The 20,542-nt window shown below is 35.3% G+C and overlaps 2 protein-coding genes and 1 non-coding gene across 3 annotated transcripts; 2 read left to right on the top strand and 1 right to left on the bottom strand.

Annotated features, from left to right (window-relative positions):
- The first annotated feature begins 2,836 nt into the window (after positions 1–2,836).
- On the top strand, positions 2,837–5,398 carry LOC112905393 (zinc finger protein 728-like). The gene has a single exon (XM_025977739.1). It carries the CDS (start codon positions 3,933–3,935, stop codon positions 5,271–5,273), a length of 1,341 nt encoding a protein of 446 aa, XP_025833524.1. The 5' UTR covers positions 2,837–3,932; the 3' UTR covers positions 5,274–5,398.
- A 346-nt stretch (positions 5,399–5,744) lies between these two features.
- On the bottom strand, positions 5,745–5,817 carry Trnay-gua. Its single transcript has one exon. It is a non-coding gene; the product is annotated as a tRNA-Tyr (tRNA).
- Positions 5,818–13,394: 7,577 nt separating this feature from the next.
- Positions 13,395–18,639, top strand: LOC108743587 (putative uncharacterized zinc finger protein 814; the record flags this gene model as incomplete). Its single annotated transcript, XM_018479161.2, has 2 exons — positions 13,395–14,228; positions 16,127–18,639. Coding segments are annotated over 2 exons (2,115 nt in total), but the record flags the coding sequence as incomplete, so codon positions are not given.
- Between the last annotated feature and the right edge of the window lie 1,903 nt (positions 18,640–20,542).

Genomic DNA, 20,542 nt, shown 5'->3' with positions numbered 1-20,542 from the left:
GACGGGACACACTCATACATATATATATATATATATATATATATATATATATAATAAAATAACTTAATCCATATTGAATTGAAAGTATTAACACTACAATTATACATAGGTCCTTGGCTAAGGTATTAAATGTATTTCTAATTAGTTTAAACCAATGAGTAATACTAAGATTAATTATTGTTCTTTCAGATTACAAGAAAGTTCATTGCGCAGAAGTTCAAGGTTGTCGGCAAAAAAACAGAACGGAGGAAGTGGGACTTCTACTGCTTTGAGTTGTAGATCATGTTTAGATATTTTCGCTTCCTTGGCAGAATATAAGGAACACAAAAAATTTCATAAGACTCTTGCGGCTATTGCTTTAAAACAAGAAGACGGTATTTCCGACGAAACAGAAAATATTCGTAGGGCGACAGATGAATCTTCTAAAGATTCCGCCCAGAGTTCAGATGAATCATACGAATCCGAATCCGAATATGAAGTATCCGAAAACAGTAGTGCATCAGACAGTGATGCGGCGGACGAATCGCAAACCAACGAGAAAACTTCAAACAAAAGGAACGTAACTTTGTCAAAAGAGCAATTAAGATCGGATCATACGATTGAGGTGCAAAATACGAACAGAGATGTAAAAATTAATCAATTTAACTGCAACTACTGTAGTTGGGTAACGAAAACATCCGCCGAAATGGTAAAGCATTTGGAGAAAAGTCATTTGAATAAAAGATGTTTTACATGCACTTCGTGTCCTGGAAATGCTTTCACTTTTGAGGAATTGCAAAATCATTTCAAAAATTTTCACCGCAAAAGCTCCGCTCTTCAAATGACATCAACTAAGTCGATTAATTCTGATTCTACAGATAGTGGAGATTGTTTAGTTGTCGCAAATGTCACTACACCTTCACAAAAAGAAAAAACTGTTAATAAGTCTTCGAATCAGAAGAAAATTGATTTGCAAGAGAACAATACCATGAAGAGAAATCATTTTGAAACACGAAATAATCGATCCACAGATCTGACTGGGTCGAAAGTTACTGACAACACTAATAATGTTAAAACAAACAGTTTAGAAAAAACGAATGAAAACGATAACGATAAGGCAATATGTTGTTTTTGTGAAATGAAGTTCAAGCAGCCTGTATTGCTCAAAAACCACTTGAAATCAACACATAACAAAGAGGGACCATTTAAATGCGCCGTTTGTCCAAAGGAATACGCCGGTTACACAAGTCTTGACGTTCATTTTGCAAAACAACACACCGGCAAGAAGTTCAAATGTTATCAATGCGGAAAAGGCTTCGACTCGAAAGAAGAAGTAATTTTACACAGAAACGAACATCACCGAAACTATTGCGATATTTGCCAAACATATTTTAGTATTCCACGTTCTGATCATAACCAGAGGGTACATGCGGGGGAAAGGATTAAATGCACGATCTGTGATAAAACGTGTAAGGGAAAAAAGATTCTTGAAATTCACATGCGGAGAGTACATCCACGGGTGCTGTTTCCTTGTTCAGTCTGTGGAAAAGAATTTAAAAGTCGCTTTACTCTAAAGTTACACCATAACGGTGTACACACCGAAATGAAGACCACGGTATGTCAAGTGTGCGGTAAGGACGTCAAGGTGAATTATTTACACAAGCATTTGAATACTCATAAAAATAATAAGAAATGCTGCAAAATTTGTAAGAAACCTTATAAATCAGACGCAGGAGCAAGAGGTTGTGAGGACAAACATAATAATTACAAAAGGTACAAGTGTACCATCTGCGATAAAAGCTATTTTTCATACGCTAGTCTTACGATTCATAGACGTCTCCACACCGGAGAGAAACCATATTCTTGTTCAGTATGTAGCAGATCTTTCTATACTGCGCATATATTGTATAAACATAGCTTAAGCCATTAAAGTACAAAAAGAAGTTAGGGAATTTTAATTTTAAATGACTGTTATTAACAAAATATTATAATGATTGGTTATTGTTTTATTTCACTTCGTATCATTTAGAAATTATATAATTTTTTAGTACCTGCCAATTCTTTTTTACCCTATTAACCTAAATCGCGTTTGTTTTTATAAATACTTTACAGTTAAGAGTGAAGTTAACGTGGTAACGGTTCAATCAAGAACAAAGTTTTCGTGTTCAATGTGTGGTAAAAAAATTCAAAAGAAGTTCTCTTTTAAAGGAATACTTTAATCGCAAAAATAGTGAAATTAAAACAAAGGTGTGTCAAGAATGCGACAGAGAAACCAACGTGTATAATTTAAGGGTACATTTGAAGACGTAGAAGTAAACATCGCTTAAGCCATACGAGTATAGGAAGAGCTTACTGTATTTTAATTTTGAATACTTTGTTGTTGACATAAGTTGTTTTTTAACTGAGTAATGTAGTAAATTATAGTATACTTATGCAATTTGTCGATATGATACTTTTTGAAGTGAAACTTTTATATAGACGCGGGATATTACGATTTTTTCTGCGTTACAGCCGCGTAGAGAGGGTAGAGGTATATTGAGCGTGAGATGCGGCAGCGGCGGTGGGAGAGAAAGACTGGCCGTGGTAGAGAGAGGGCAACGGCTGTATTAGATGGATATAATGCGCAGCCACGTGGAGAGTGGGGAGTCCGCTGGAGTCCCGGCGGCGTGTGCTGTGCTCAGCTGTTGTTTTCTTACCTCTGCTCTCCTGGTGGCCGGGCATCATTTACGGTCTGTGTAAAAACCAAATCAAAATTTGCAGTAAACTTGTGAAAACGAAATGTGTGCTGGGACACATAGGAGCAGTGAAACTTTAACGGACAAGTGGAAAAACTAATCGCGACAAAATTTTTACTTCAAGTTTTACGGGCAGATTGTTAATGTACTTGTCCAAATTTGAAAACCTGTGCGTAAAACAAAGTGAAACTTTTGTTGGGATTCGTTTTTTCACTTGTCCTTTGAAGTTTTACTTGTACTACGAGTCCCAGCACACATTTCGTTTTTTAGCTTACGAACCTAATATGGTGTATAAATCTCATTTATTTACACAAAAAGCTAGAATAAGAAGTATTATAACTGAAAAGGTAATTAGTAACTACCACTAAAAATATTTTTAATGACTGTGTGGTGGTTGCGCGTCCTTACTAAATTGTTTAGTTATAACCGTGGTAGGGCATATACTTTACCGTTATTATAACTATACAAATCTGAATGTGAGAATTCAACATATTTACTATGACTTACGATTGGTATGGTGTGTGACGTGTCAGCCGATATGAAAATATTGTGGAATCAGTCAGTATGAGCAAATAACTTTATTCATATTCACATTGAAACTTTTAACAGTACAATTATACATAGCCCCTTGGCTAAGGTATTAAATGTATTTTTAAATAGTTTAAACCAATCAGTAATACTAACATTAATTATTGTTCTTTCAGATTACAAGAAAGTTCATTGCGCAGAAGTTCAAGGTTGTCGGCAAAAAAACAAAATGGAAGGGCTGTTGTAAGCGACACTACTTCTTGGAGTTGTAGTTCATGTTTAGATATTTTCGCTTCGTTGGCAGAATATAAGGAACACAAAAAGTTTCATAAAACTCTTGCGGCTATTGCTTTAAAACAAGAAGACAGTATTTCCGATAAAACAGAAAATATTCTTAAAACGGCTGATAAATCTTCTGAAGATTCCGCCGAAAGTTCAGACGAGTCATACAAAACAGAATCCGAATATGAAGCATCTGAAAACAGTAGTGTATCAGACAGTGATTCGGATGAATCGCAGAGTAATAAAAAACCTGTTTCAAACAAAAGGAATATTAGGTTACCTGTAAATTCGTCAAAAGAGCAATTAAGATCGGACCAGTCGATTGAGGTACAAAATACGAACAGAGAAACAAAAATCAATGAATATAAGTGCAACTACTGTAATTGGACGACCAAAATATCCTCCAAAATGGTAAAGCATTTGGAAAAAAATCATTTAAATGAAAGATGTTTTAGATGCACTTCGTGTCCTAAAAATTCTTTTACTTTCGAAGAATTGCAAAATCATTTCAAAAGCTTTCACCGCAAAAGCTCCGTTCTTCAAATGACATATACTAAATCATTTAATTCTGATTCCACAGATACTGGAGATTATTTAGTGGTCGCAAATGCCAGTACACCCTCAGAAAAAGAGGAAACTGTTGATAGGTCTTCGGATCAGAATAAAATTGATTCAGCTGTAATTCAGCATTTGCTAGAGAATAAGACCACGAAGGGGAATCATTTTGAAACACAAAATAATCTATCCGCAAATCTGACTGGGTCGAATAGCAAAGCGATGAGCTCGAATACGAATAATAATTACCATTTTAAATACCATGACGGTAATACTGCAGAGGAATCTCCTGATTCTAGTAATATTAATGGTAACTCTAATAATATTGAAACAAACAGTTTTGGAGAAATGATTGAAAACGATAGCGATAAGGCAATATGTGCTTTTTGTGAAATGAAGTTCAAGCATCCTTTATTGCTCAAAAATCACTTGAAATCAACACATAACAAAAAAGGACCATTTAAATGCGCCATTTGTCCGAAGGAATACTCCGGTTATCAAGGCCTTGACGGTCATTTTGCAATGCAGCACACCGGCAAGAAGTTTAAATGTTACCAATGCAAACAAGGTTTCGATTCGAAAGAAGAAGTAGCTTATCACAGAAAAGCGCATCATCGAAACTATTGCGACATTTGTCAAACATATTATGCTGTTACGCCTTATTGTCATAATAAGGACGTGCACGCAGAGGACAAGATTAAATGCACGATTTGTGATAAAACATATAACGGAAAAAGAAGGTTGAGGATTCACATTAGAAGAGTTCATCCAAGAACAAAATATCCGTGTTCGGTATGTGGTAAAAAGTTCAAAAGAAATGCTGTTTTAAACGAACATTACACGCGCAAACATACTGAAATTAAGACTACGGTATGTCAAGAATGCGGTAAAGAAATTAATGCGAATTATTTAAGAGCACATTTAAAAGCACATAGACGAATGCTGTTCTGCAAAATTTGCAAAAAATCTTATAAAACATATCGAGCAGTACAGTATTGTGAGGACAAACATAATAATATCAGAAGATACAAGTGTACCATGTGCGATAAAAGCTATTTTTCACCTGGAAGCCTTATCATCCATAGACGTCTTCACACCGGAGAGAAACCGTATTCCTGTTCAGTATGTAGCAGATCCTTTTATACGGTGCAAATTTTGTATAAACATAGCTTAAGCCATAAGAGAGTAAAATGAAGTTAATAACTTTGTTGTTGATACCACATTACAAAAGTTTGTTGTTGTTTAACTTGGTAATGTGGTAATTATAGTATACGCATGTAATTTGTCAATATATTTCTTTTTTTACCTTGCAAAACCAATGTGGTGTATAAATATTATTTATTCCCACAAAAATCCTAAAACCGGAAGTATTATAAATCAACAGGTAGTAAGTTACTACCACTAAAAATATTTTTAATGGCTGTGTAGTGCCTGCGCGCCTTTATTAAATTGTTTAGTTACAACCATGGTAAAGCATATTATCCTACCGTGATTACAACCATACTAATTTGAATGCCAGTGTGAGAATTCAACATATTACTGAGGCATTTTTATTTTTTAATTGTGGTTAATATGAAATATTGATGTGAAAATTCATTTTCAATTTTCCACCCACTACAAACTACCTTAGGTTAATGAGGGAAAATTTTTGTTGCTGTTGTCACACACCCCCGCCGGGAATCGAACCCGGGACCTTTGGCTTTACACACCAATGCTCTGACCACTAAGCTACGAGAGATGACAACAGCAACCACGACAAACCCAGCCTACTACGTTACAGATCCGTCGACTTTTTACTAATGTAATTGTATATACTATGTATATGAAAACAATGACACATATTAAATGTTAATGTGAAAATTCATTTCCAATTCTTTATTTACTACAAACTACCTCAGCTTAATAAGGGAAAATATTTGTTGCTGTTGTTTGATTCCTGGTGGAGGTGTGACAACGGCAACAAAATTTTCCTTCATTGATCTGAGATAGTTTGTACTGGATAGAGCACTGGAAGTGAATTTTTACGTTAATATTTCATATTACCGAGACATACAATTGGTAGGGCGTGTGACATGTTAGCCGATATGAAAATATTGTAATTCCAGTCAGTATGACCAAATAACATTCTCCATATTGATATTAAAACCCTTTGGCTAAGGTATTAGCGTATTTTTAAATAGCTTAAACCAATCAGTCATACTAATATTAATTATTGCTGTTTCAGATTACTAAAAAGTGCATTGCGTAGAAGTTCAAGGTTGTCTGTAAAACAACAAAAAAGCGGGACTCCTGCTCGGAGTTGTAGTTTATGTTTCGACATTTTTGCTTCGTTGGCAGAATATAAGGAACACAAAAAAATTCATAAAACTATCGCGGATGTTGCTTTGAAGCATGACAACCGTATTTTCGATAAATCAGAAAATATTCTTATAAATTCTGATGAAATTTCTGAAGATTCCTCCCAAAGTTCAGATGGACCATACGAAACAGAATCCGAATATGAAGTATCTGAAAACAGTATCGCATCAAACAGTGATTCGGATGAATCGCAGGGTAACAAAAAATCTATTTCAAACAAAAAGAATATTAGGTCACCTGTAACTTCGTCAAAAGAGCAATTAAGATCGAACCAGTCGATTGAGATGCAAAATACGAGCAGAGAAACAAAAATCAATGAATATAAGTGCAACTACTGTAATTCGATGACTAATACTACCTCCGAACTGGTAGAGCATTTGGAGAAAAATCATTTAAATGAAAGATGTTTTAGATGCACCTCGTGTCCCGAAAATGCATTCACATTTGAAGAATTGCAAAATCATTTCAATAATTTTCACCGTAATAGCTCGCCTGTGCAAATGATATTAACTGAATCATTTAACTTCGATTCCACCGATACAGGGCACAGTTTGAAAATTATTTCTTTAAACAGTTTACTGGTCGCAAATGCCACTGTAACTTCAGAAAATGAAGAAACTGTTAATGAGTCTTCAGATCGGAAAAAAAATGATACAACTACGATTCAGTGTATACATGAGAAAAAGATCATGAAGAGGAATCATGTTGAAATACAAAACAATCAATCCGTAGATACAATTGAGCCGGGAAGCAATATGATTACCATGTCTACGAATATAAATAAAAATTTTCTATCTTCTAATGATGAGGTAAATGCAACCAATCCAAACGCTAAGAAATCCTTATGTGATAAAAATATTGAAACAAATAATTTTACAAACAAAGAAAAGGAATATAAAAGTAATGTAAGTGACTATGTAGCAATATGTTCTTTTTGCAAAATGTTGTTTAAGCTTCCTCTGTTGCTGAGAGATCACTTAAAAGCAGAACATAATAAGATCGGACCGTTTCAATGCGCCCTTTGTCTGAAGGAATTCGGTAATGATTATCGAAACCTCAATAGTCATCTTAAATTGAAGCACGCCAGTAACATTAGCTGTTACCGATGCATGAACTCCAAAGAAGAATTAGTTTTTCACAGAAACGAGTATCATCGAACCTACTGCGATATTTGCAAAAAATATTATATCATTCTACTCAGTCTTCATAACGTGCTACACAGACAGGAGCAGATTAAATGCACGATGCACGATAAAATATGTAACGGAAAATTGTCGTTGGCCGAGCATTCAGAGGTAAATTTTCCTTGTTCAGTTTGTGGAAAAAAATTTAGACGAAAAGATGATGTAGAGAGACACTATGAATTAGTACATTCCGAAATTGAAACTAGTTTATGTCAAGCGTGCGGTAAGGACGTCAACGTTAATTATTTAAAGCCACATTTGATGACCGACGGACCTGGTGAAATCACTTGCTGCAAAATTTGTAAAAAAAACATTTAAATCATGCCAAGGAGCAAGAAGATATGAGGACATACATAATAATATTAGAAGATTCAAGTGTTCTGTGTGTAATAAAAGCTATTTTGTAGCGGAGAGCCTTAACATTTATAAGCGTCTTCACACCGGAGAGAAACGATTTTGTTGTTTAATATGTAGTAGATCTTTTTATACCAGGCAAATATTGTATAGACATAGCTTAAGTCATAAGAACATAAAACGAATTTAATGTTTTGTAAGTTGACATTAGAATTGTTAGTTGTTGTTTAAACTTTTTTTCAATAACAATTGTTTTTTTATTACCTTCAAACCCTAATGCTATGGATAAATCGGATTTGTTTCTACAGAAACAAGAAAAATTGTGTGGTTTTATGAAACTTTTCGGATTGTAGGCATTTTAACTGTAAATTTCCGGAAAATTGTTGGATTTAAGGTATTAACATTAAAATCGCGTTCTTAATCTTATATTAATGATTGTAAAATGGGAATGATAATGGGATATCAATAATAGTCAACATATTCAAGTATAAATTTTAATTTCAATCTGCGTATGAGAGTACGAAATACATAATAAATACAATCTTTCAGATGATAGACGCATGTTAAAAATTTAGAACAATATTTATTTAAATCATTGGATCATTTTAAACTTTTAAACAGTTATTCATCTTCGCTTTGAGTTTCACAGTCTATAAATGTAATTGTCATGCACTTGCACGAATGTGTGAGAATATAAATGCTACACTGTTAGCTCATGCGAGTAATGGGCGCCGTCACATTGGCATTGGCTGAGCGCCTTTCAGTTTTACCCCTACTCCGCGGCCGGCTGCAATGCGACATGCGGTAGATGGACAAAACGGGGAATAAATTACAATCCCTACAATATTTTTAGTAGCTACGGTGTAGTGCTTGTGCAGCCCTTCACGATTGGTTAGTTGCAATTATACCAATCTGAATGTCGGTAGTATACAATTGAGACTTATAATTTTGCATATTGGTCATGTCATCCGATATGAAAATAACTGTGTCAGAAATTATTAACGCTTTAATTTTAAATAGCCCATTGGCTAAGGTAATAAATATATTTTCGGTATACATACATCAATCAGTCATACTAATTTATATTGCTCTTTCAGATTACAAGAAAGTGTACTGCGCAGAAGTTCAAGGTTGTTGGCAAAAAAACAAAATGGCAGAGAAGTTGTAAGCGAGACGCGTACCGGTTGGAGTTGTAATTCATGCTTCGATATTTTCTCATCGTTGGTAGAATACAAGGAACATAAGAAGTTTCATAAAACTGTTGCGGCTATTGTTTTAAAATATAAAAACAGTATTTCTGATAAAAAAGGCAAAATACATAAAAACAAAACTAACGAATCTTCTGAAGAGTCCTCCCAAAGTTCAGATGAATTAGAATCAGAATATGAAGCAACCGAAAGCAATAGCGCATCGGGTAGTGATTCGGACGTACCGCGAAACAATAAAGAAACAACTTGCAAAAATAATATTAGGTCGTCCCAAAGCATAAATTCGCCAGAAAAACAACCAAAATTGAACCAAACAAAGAATTTGAAAAATAAGGATGGAATAACAAAAATTAATCCGTGGACCTGTAATTATTGTAACAAGAAGATTATTTCATCCTTAAAAGCGATAGAACATTTACGAGGAAGTCATTCAAGTGAAAAACCATTTGCATGCACTTCATGTCCAAGAGATGCATTCACATTTGAAGAATTGCAAGATCATTTTCAAAATTATCACCGCAACAACTCTCGTGTTCAATCGACAATAATTCCACGCAGTTCTTATTCCATAAATACAAGGAAAAGTGCGATAGCTATACCCCCAAACAATTTAGTGGCCGCAAAGACTACTGCACCTGCACAGAAAGAGAGAACTGTTAATGATTCATTAGATAACATGAATATCAGTTCAAACGTGATTCAGCTCTTGCAAAAGAATGATATCGGTAAGACGAATTTGCTAAATCGAAATAATATACAACCCAACGAATGCATAGATTTGTCTGACTCAGATAATGACCGTTCTCGGAACAGTCATGGAGATCAATGTGCACAGGAGAGTTTGGTGGATGATTTTGATGATCAGTTGCATATTTCGAGTTCTGATACAGACAAGGCAACCGATTCAAATGACCACGAATCTCCTTGTTCGAGTAACAAAAAAGGAACAATCAAGAAGACTTCTGGTAAAACTAAAAGGATTGAAAGAAATCGTAAAGTAGAAAAAAGTAAAAAAGAGAATGAAGACGATAAAACGAATCCACATGAATATATGGCAATATGTCCTTTTTGTGACATTAAGTTTAAGCTTTCTATATTGCTGAGAACCCACTTGCAATCAACACATGAAAAAGAGGGGCCATTTAAGTGCGCCGTCTGTTTTAAAGAATGTTTTACATACAGAGGCCTCGAGAAGCATTTTGAGTACCACCACGTGGGTAAGACGTTTAAATGCTATCAATGCAAAAAAGGCTTCGACTCTAAGGAAGAAGTCGTTTTTCACAGAAATGAGCAACATCGAAACTATTGCGATATTTGCCAAACATACTATAATACTCCGCGTTCTACTCATAACCAGATAGTACATGCAGAGGAGAAGATTAAATGCACGATCTGTGATAAAACGTATAAGGGAAAAACGCTGTTGGCACTTCACATGAGAAGAGTGCATTCAGGGGCAAAGTTTCCGTGTTCAAATTGTGGAAACAAATTCAAAGATTCATCGGATCTAAAGAGACATTTCACTGTTCGACACTCTGAAAAGAAGATCACGATATGTCAGGTGTGCGGTAAAGTGATTAACGTGAATAATTTAAAGTCGCATTTGAAAGGTCATGGAGCTACTGCGATTGTTTGTTGTAAAATTTGTAAGAAATCTTATAAAACACGTAGTGGAGCGCAAATTTGCCAGGACAAACATAGTAATTTTAGAAGGTACAAATGCATGATGTGCGACAAAGCCTATTTTACACCTGGAAGCCTTATTGTGCACAAACGTCTTCACACCGGAGAGAAACCGTATTCCTGCTCAGTATGCAACAGATCTTTTTATACTCAGTATATACTTTATAAACATAGCTTAAGTCATAGAAGTATTAAAAAAAATTAATATAATGTTTATTTAATAAACAGAACATTTATTGGTACTGATTACTTGGTAATTTGGTCTTTTGGTAAATATACGTATGCAACTTTTCAATAAGAAATCATATTTGTGTCTATAGAACCTTGGAGTTGAACAAAATATCATTAATTTAACAACAGAAAAGGTAATAAGTTACAATTACTAAAAAATTGTTTAATTACGGTATAGTGCGTGCATGATCCTTATAAGATAATTTACTCGTTCGGAACAAAAATGTAAGCAGACTAATCTGAAGTGGGTGTGAGAACTGAAGGCAATACAAACGGTTAGAGATGCGCCCTTTCCCTTTACCCATTCGCGCAGCTTTCGTCAAGGTCACATCTTTGACTGTTTGAAACGAGTTGTATGTTTTACATCACACGATATTAGAATTGGTTTTAGCAAATTATGATATTATACACTATGTCTGATCACTATGTAGAATATTTGAAAGGTAACATCTCGAGGTACTGTAGAGTGCATCTTGTGATAGCACCAAAACGTAGGGGATGTAAAAAGTATGCACAAGTTAAGTGAACAATTAACAGTTAGTTATGCAGCCGCGTTATCTTATTGCAAACGTTAACTAACGAAACTCACGTACTTATTCGTAACCTTCGCAACAGCTGACACATAAACAGGTCAATTTATCTGTTTCTTGTTCATGTAGGTACACTTTTCTCCTTTAATTTTTCCGGTGTACTGATCAGACATAGTGTATAGAAATATTTATGGTAAAATTATAAATAGCACGTTGGGTAAGATTATAAATAGTCCGTTGGCTAGGGTAATAAATGAGTTTTTGAATAGTACACCTATACCAATCGGACATTAATATTAGTTATTGTTATTTCAGATGGCAGAAAATGACATTGCGTAGAAGTTCAAGGTTGTCTGCGAAAAGCCGTAATGGCAGAAACGTAAACCAGACTTCTACTAGTTGGAGTTGTAGTGCATGTTTCGATATTTTCTCTTCGTTGGCTGAATATAAAAAACATAAAAAATTTCATAAAACCGTTGCGGCATTTGTTTCGGCCAGTATTTCTCATAAAAAGGGCAATATACGTCTGAAGGAGACTGGTGAGTCCTCTGCAGATTCTGGCCAATGTTCGTACACGATAGACAAAAAAACAAAATCAGAATATGAAACAACTGAAAGTAATATCGCATCAGACATAAAAGCAGGAACTTCACACATAAAAAGAAATACCGTGTCAAAAGGCATAAATTTATCGAAAGAAATATTAAAATCGAACCGAACGGCAAAGGTAAAAAATGTGGAAGGAGTAACAAAAATGAATCCGTGGAATTGTAATTATTGTAATATGAAGATTAACTCAGCCTCCAAAGTGGTAGCGCATTTACGGGAAAGTCATTCAAATGAAAGAGCGTTTAGATGTACTTCATGCTTTACTGATGCATTCACATTTGAAGGATTGCAAGAGCACTCGCAAATTTATCATCCCAGAAAGCATGCTATTCAAAATACGACAGTTAAATCTTTCAGTTCTACTTGCACAAGTATAGAGAATTCGTTAGATTTGGAGAATAACAGTTCTAGTTGACTTAAGGAGAATAAAGACATAAAGACGAATTGGGAAAACCAAAAAGAAATACAGATTTGAACGAGTCTACAACAGGCATAGTATGAGAAGGTTTAGTTTAGGTGTATTGACTGTGAAAAGAGTTTTTCGACTAACAAATGCCTTAACATTCATCGACGTGTTCACGCCAACAAGAAACTGTATTCCTGTGTACAAATCTTTTTCTACTAATCACTTATTGAATAAACATAGCTTAAGTCATAAAAATATAAAAAAATCTTAATGCATTTTAATTGTAAAATACTTATTAATAGAATATTGCATTGTGTTGTCTACTGTAGTAGGTACACAATTTTTTAATACCAATTATTGAAGTAGTGAAGTAAAAATCGTATTTAAACTTGAAATTACAAATGATGGCCATCAAGAACTTAAACAAAAAAGGTAATAAGTTACAATCACTAATAAATGTTTTTTAATTATGCTGTCGTGCGTGTGTGGTCACACATATAAAATTGGTGTGATGGTCACATACAAAACTGAGTCTGACGATCGGTAATGCGTACGATATTTCACCTGAATCGATAATATCCGCCAGTACCAGTGAAAATCTGTCAAATGTCCGAATAATAATTGCGTATATGTCTTCTATGTGTGATAACACAGAAACTGTTAATGGTAAAATCATTAAAAGGTATACCGTTGGCTAAGATAATTATATTTTTAAATACCATACACCAATTAGTATATTTTATTAATATTAATATTGTTATTTCAGATTGCAGGAAGGTTCATTACGTAGAAGCACCAGGTTGTCGTCGAAAAATGTAAATGGCGAAAATGTAAAGAACCCTTTTAATTGGTATTGTGATTTATGTTACGATATTTTCTCCACGTTGGCAGAATACAAGGAACATAAAAAGTTCCATAAAACGGTTGAGGCTATTTTTTCAAAACAGGAAGACAGTATTCCTGATAAAAAAGGCAATATTCGTAAGGAGGTAACTGATGAACTTTCTGAAGATTCCGCTCAAAGTTCGGATGAACCAGACGAAACAGAATCCGAATATGAAGTAACTGAAAGCAGCAGCAGCAGCACATCAGACAGTGCTTCAGACGTACAGCCGAGTAAAAAAGAACTAACCAAAAGTAAAAAGAATATCAGGCCACAAGCGATAAATTTATTTGAAGAGCAATTAAAAACGAGCCAAGAGACGAATGTGAAAACTTCGAAAGGAATAACAAAAATTAACCCGTGGAGCTGCAGGTATTGTGGTATGAAGATTGGCTCACCGTGCGCAATTGTAGAGCATTTACGAGTAAGTCACTCAGACGAAAGAGGTTTTAAGTGCACTTCGTGTCCTAATAGTGCGTTCACATTTGAAGAATTGCGAATCCATTTGCGAAGTTTTCACGATAAAAAATTCTATCCAAAGAGGAATACTAGAATTGTACAATTTCGGTACCACAAGTACAACGTGGTGACTATAAAGACGAATTTGAAAAAAGAACACGAAATGCAGATCAGTCAATGTATGGATTTGCTTGAGGCGAGTAACAATGTGGCAACAACACCTAGGAAAACTAGTGATCGTTCAGTATGACCAAAATCAAACTGTATCGGATGGTTTGGTAGACAATGTTCATGATTAGTCAAAACGCTACATGCAAACGATTTAATTATTACGACATTATTATGTTCTTTTTGTGAAATAAAATATAAACTTTAATACATTTCCAGTGGCTTACTTTTTATTACAGAGTGTTTGTTATTGAAATAAATGGCAAGGTATTACCTCCTGTAAAACAAGAAAATTAAAGTGGTGGTCTGAAAGTTTACCGTTTTCGAGAAAAATGTATCTAAAAGATGATGCAGGAAAATACGACGTCGCATTTCTGTTGTGTTTTTTTTTTTATTTTTATGTTCGCGCATTGTTCGTTATTTTACGTATGAATGACCATGTTTATGTTACAATCAGCCTGTAGTTGTTGTTTATTCCTTAAACGTTGTAGGCTTGTGTGTACGTAGTATGTTGAAGTAATTGATAGTAGGTCAGTGTGTCACTGTCATAGGTCAGTGTAGAATACTACTTGTTACAAATGGCATTCGGTAAGGCGGAACAGTGTAACATGATAACATATCGAATACGAAGAAGTAAACATAAATTATTTATGGAAGGAACATATAAACACGCATGGATTCGCTTGTATTGTTTGCTGTAGGGGCGGCTTTATTCATTTCGCGAGTGCGCGAGGCTACTTCAAGAGCGGGGTACCGGACGGTTGCCCAGCTCGCCACCCGCAAAGGTCAGGTGTTCAAGTTTATGAGATTCAGAACATTGACGGTCGTGGATGTGTTCACACCAGGGAAAAACCATATTTTTTTTGAATATGTACTAACAATTAGAAAGTATTGTATATACATAACATAAACTATAACTATAGAACTACAAAAATGAATTAATGTATTTTAATTTTAAGTTACTTTTCTGTTAATACTATACTGATTCATTACTATTTAACGTCGTTATTTAAGATTTTATCTTTCAAGCCTGAAATGATGTAGGTATAGGTCTTATTTATTTGTATAGATATTTGAAATTATAGAAATAACCTTCTCCAAAGGGATTACAGTGCTATTATTTGCAATTATTTTGTAGGATGGTATGGACAAGGTAAGAGTTAACTTTAAGTTTATTTTCATTATCATAAGGTCGTCAGTTCTAACACTGGTTGGACACACACCTTCACTCTTTCCTATTCTCAGCTAATCGTCGTATTTCCCTAAAACTAGAACATTCCACATCCTTAACCATTTGCGAACAGTAATCTAATCTAGATCTACCTCTACTCTTCTTAACTCCTGTTTCTGCCTCTAATATGTCTCTGACTAGACCTTCATGTCTGAGAAGGTGTCCTACTAGCATATCTCGCCTATTTCTTATTGACTTCCATAGAGTCCTCTGTTCTCCTATTCTTTCTAATACCTCTTCATTTCTAACCTTCTTTATCCTCGGTATCCTCATCATTCGCCTGTAATATCACATTTCGAGCGGTTCCAACCTTTTCTTATATGCCGCGCCCATCATCCATGATTCGCACCCGTACAGCGTCGCACTCCAAACATACACCTTTAACGATCTTTTTCAAATTTCTAAATTAATCGTTCTCGAGCATAGAAGTGACTTCTTTTTATTGAAGGCAACTCGACCCTGCGCTATCCTGTGCTTTATATCCCTACTACTCTTTCCGTCTAGACTTATCTGACTTCCTAGATACCTAAAATTAGCCACTTCTTCTTATCTTTCGTCTCCTATCTTTACATTCGCTCTTTCCCTACTTTTTTTTCCATTGCATACCAGTTTAACTTATTATAAAAATCGGGAACTTTGGGTCCAGGAAATACTTATTCGCCGCGACATGGGTGATATATTAAAAACTATAATGGTTGTTTTATTAAGGGGTGCGAATAAATTAATGCTTTGCAAAGTTTTAATTTTATGGCCAAGCCACTAATGCCTTCATTTCCAGGTCTTGCTATGGACAGACAAGTTTTACCACGTCATTCAACGCAATGATGGATCGCAGTGTCGGAAACATCGGTTTAAGCGATGTAGCCTACTTGGACGGTGCAGTAGACGACACCGATAACGAATTGTTTAATTTACTGGTAGTGGAAGATGAATGTTCTGCACTCTTGCAAAACATAAACAGCGAACACTTTGATAATTTTATTATCGGAAACAACACATACGGAGCGGGACCGACTCTAGAAACGCTAGTCAATGATAAAATAACGAGCTCGCATTCGTTGGATAAATTGTACCAGCAAAAGAGGCATGTGCAAGACGAAAGTCGTGTTATGTCTTCCCAAAAAAATATCAAGGGAAGAATTAGCACGAGAAAATTCAAGTGCGATCAGTGCGGTAAAAGTTTCACGACGAAAAAATTAATTCGGTATCATCTTATGAATCACTTCGGCTTACGCCCATTTTCGTGCGATGTTTGTGAAAAAACGTTCAGGCACAGATACGAAGTGACAATTCACAAACGATGTCACAGCAAGCCGACGTTTCAGTGCGACATCTGCTCCAAAATGTTCATTCACAAATCCCATTTGAACGTTCATCGGCGGAAACATACACGCGATTACGTCTCGTACTGTAACATTTGTAACAAAGGTTTTATATCGGAAACAGCTTATAAACATCACAAGGACATTTTTCACGACGATTTACTTCACGTGTGTGAAGTGTGCGGTGCACGGTTACGATCGGTATCGTCATTGAATGAGCACATTTTGACGCACGAACCAAACTATCATCAGAATAGACGCTTGGTGTGTCACGTGTGCGGTAAGACGTTTCTAACCGATCGTAATCTTCGCGGTCATCTTAAATCGCATAATCAGCCGAAGAAGTACGTGTGTACGATTTGCGGTAAGGCGCTTAGCGGTAAGAAGGTCTTCGAAGATCATATGAAAATGCACGGCGGAGATAAGAACCAAGTGTGTCCCATTTGCGGAAAAGGCTTCACCTGCGCCAACTACCTAACTGTCCATTTACGGAGTCACACGGGCGAAAAACCGTACCAGTGTAAAGAGTGTAAGAAAAGCTTTACTCAGAGGTCCAGTCTTACCGTTCATATGCGGTCGCATACGGGTCAGCGTCCTTACCGCTGTCGCTGCGGGAAAACATTCGTCACTAAAAGCCACCTGATGAATCATTACAAATCTTGTACTAATTGCAACATCAGTGGCATCAACGAAATTGACTAAATTTCAGAATATCTGGAAATAGCGACATAGTCTCTTTCGTAATGTTTTGCCCAAGTCCTCATAAACGTAGACAATTGTTCTGTATTATTGAAATTTTCAATAAAACAATTGTGACGCTGTTATTACTGTTGTTGTCTTCCGGTTTTCTCAGTTTTAACTGGTTAACTTTCAGCAAGTGAAGACGCCAGAGAACGTCACCCAGATCTTTTTGGATCACTTTATTGTAATTATTACTATCACTATTATTTTAACTGTTCTTTCTTCGAAATAATTGTGGTCAAGTTTTTCGTCGATTACAGTGGTCATAGATTGCAAATATCCCAGCGTACTTGTATTATATACTGTCAATTCTGAATTAATTAGTCAGAAAACTAAATACGTGTATATAAATAAGCTTATGAAGTTTGAGGCTTGAAGACGACGTTTCAGACGTCCGATGCAATATTTGTCTTGAGTTTGCATGCGATCTTTGCGATAAACAATTTACACATGCTGGAGAAAAACCATACAAATTGCGTAAACTGTTTTATTAGCAGGAATGCGTTAAATACTCATAAGCAAAAGAAACATGATGTTGTTAATCGAAAGCTAAAAGTGGAACCAATTGCGTAAATAAGTGTACGGTTTTATTTATCCACTTCTCATTTGTAGTATCACATCGAAATAATGTCTAATATTTATATTTATATCGCTTAAATCGTATATTTAAATAAACTGTATTATACCAAAAATTCCCAACTTTGTTAATTTATTACCTACTTATTGTTTATATACTAAACATAGACAAGGCATCAGCCATATGACTTCACTACAATTTTTCCATTGTTCGTTAACCGCAAAGGAGGCTCTATGTCTACTCAAACAGATGGAATTCATTTTGACTGTTACCGTTTGCAACTTCTGAGCAAACTAAAACGCTTGCTCATTTGTATTATTTAACATTAAGAACGCAAGAAATGCATCTCTAGTATAATATTAAAATCATACGAGGATGCATGGCTGAGATAAAGGTCGGATGTGTCCCATTTGTGCAAAAGGATTCACGTGCACCAACTACTTAAATGTTTTATTTAAACTGCGAAATCATCACCAAAAGCTATCTGATGAATCGTTACAAATCTTGCTCTAATTGTGACACCAGTGACATCAACGATATTGATTGAATACAGACTACTTCGAATTATTTTATTCCATTAAGCTAACGTGCCTATCACGTTGAGGTTGGCTACGCCGGGATTTGTTTTCAGCAAGTAAATATCCACACAAGTGGACCTTGTTGGACCATATGTAATCCTAAAACGTAACATCGGGCTACAGATGGCGTTTACTGCGCCATTTGTAATATTTTCTAAAACGCACTGTTAAGACAGCAGGTAAAAGTTGGTCTGTGTTCTGTCGGGCTGCCTGCGACGCGCTGATGAGATCCAAAAAGATCGAAATCGCGATCCGCGTCTGGCAGTTTCGACAGAATACAGACCACTATTTTATTCGATATTGATTAAATGATCTGGACGCTGGACTATTACAATTAGCTGCATTTTGCCACATCTTAATGTGGACAATTGAAGCTCTGCATTATTGAACTTTTCACCAAAACAATTGCAGAATTGTTATTTTATTATTATCATCCGGTCTTCTCAAATTTCACTGGTCAACTTTGAGCAAGATGCCAAAGAAGCTCACTCACATCTTTTTGGATGCGTTGTGGAAACCACTTTACCGTAATTATTAGTATTACTATTATTTAAACTCAAAGTGATTATATTATCAAATTTGTGTCGGTTAGAACGCTCCTAAATTGCAATTGTGTTTTATACCCTAGCTCTGAATTAATTAGTAAGGACACTAAATATGTAAAGTGAGGAGAAGGTTATGAAATCTTATTGCTGATTATTTTTAGGGACTTGAATTGGGGACATTCAGAAGACGCTTCGGGCGCCAGATGCAACATTTGTCTCGAAGTTTTTTATTCTGAAGCATATCTGAAGAGACATTATCAACTACACAGTAACAACAAACTCTTCAAATGTAATTATTGTGAACGAACGTTTAAAAGAAACGATTATAAGCGCAGGCACGAAGAGGAAGTTCACACGAGACCTCCGGGTTTGAGATTTCTGTGTCAGTTTTGCGAAAAGTCGTTCAAACACGAAAGAAGTCTTGCCGACCATATGAAACGCCATTAGATAGATTGCACGTTTTGATGTTGTTTACCGAAAAATAAATATCGAACTAGCTGCGTGAATATATGTATGGTTTTATTTGTCCAGTTCGTATTTGTAGCATCACAGCTGATTAATGTTTAATTAAATTGTGTATTTAAATAAATGTAATAGACCAACAATGCCCAGTTTTGTTAATTTATTACCTACTTGTTATTTATTTTACCGCGAAGTCCACATGGCATTCATTTTCCGACGGTACACAATTTGAGCAAAGTAAAACGCTTGCTCCAAATGCGTCTCCAGTTTTTGCTCATTTGACAATGAACTGAACTATCAGCTCGCAAACCATGTATAATAATGCCTAAAGTTTCGCGGTCAGCCGCCGCTTGCTTTGCTTTGTTTTAAAATTCGAGGGGTGCAATAGCTCACTTGCTTTTATTACAGAGCCGCCACTGGTATGAGCTAATATTTCATTTAGTTTCATTATGCATAATCTCGTACTCTACAGTGTCGTAAGCAAATTTGCTGTTCTTATTGGTGGTAGAATAACTGCCGAATTTTCATTACACTGTATGTTATACACAGTAGCTTTTTTAAGTGGAGGTAGCAAAAACTTAATTTTACAAGTTTTATTTTTTTATGTATAAAGAATTTTTACCAAGTATCTAAATGCCAATTCCATGATGCATTTAAAATTTTAAGATTGAGGAGACTTGTTCTGAATGTGTTCGGTGTACAAGTTTGCATCCTATGACATTGTTAGTTATTTAATAGTGGATTAATATGCAATATAACTTTGAAATCATTTTTTCGATTTTTTATTTACCTCAAATTAATGAGGGAAAAATTATCGCTGTTGTCATTTGTTGTTGCTGTTGTAATTTGAGGTAATTGTACTGTAACTGTACATAATTTGGTGCGTAAAGTCAAAGGTTCCGGGTTCGATTCCCGGCGGGGGTATGACAACAGC

Source organism: Agrilus planipennis, unplaced genomic scaffold (assembly GCF_000699045.2).
Source record: "Agrilus planipennis isolate EAB-ADULT unplaced genomic scaffold, Apla_2.0 scaffold470, whole genome shotgun sequence".
Lineage (NCBI taxonomy): Eukaryota > Metazoa > Arthropoda > Insecta > Coleoptera > Buprestidae > Agrilus > Agrilus planipennis.
Note: the sequence above shows the minus strand (reverse complement) of the source record. Positions and strands in the feature narration are given on the sequence as shown.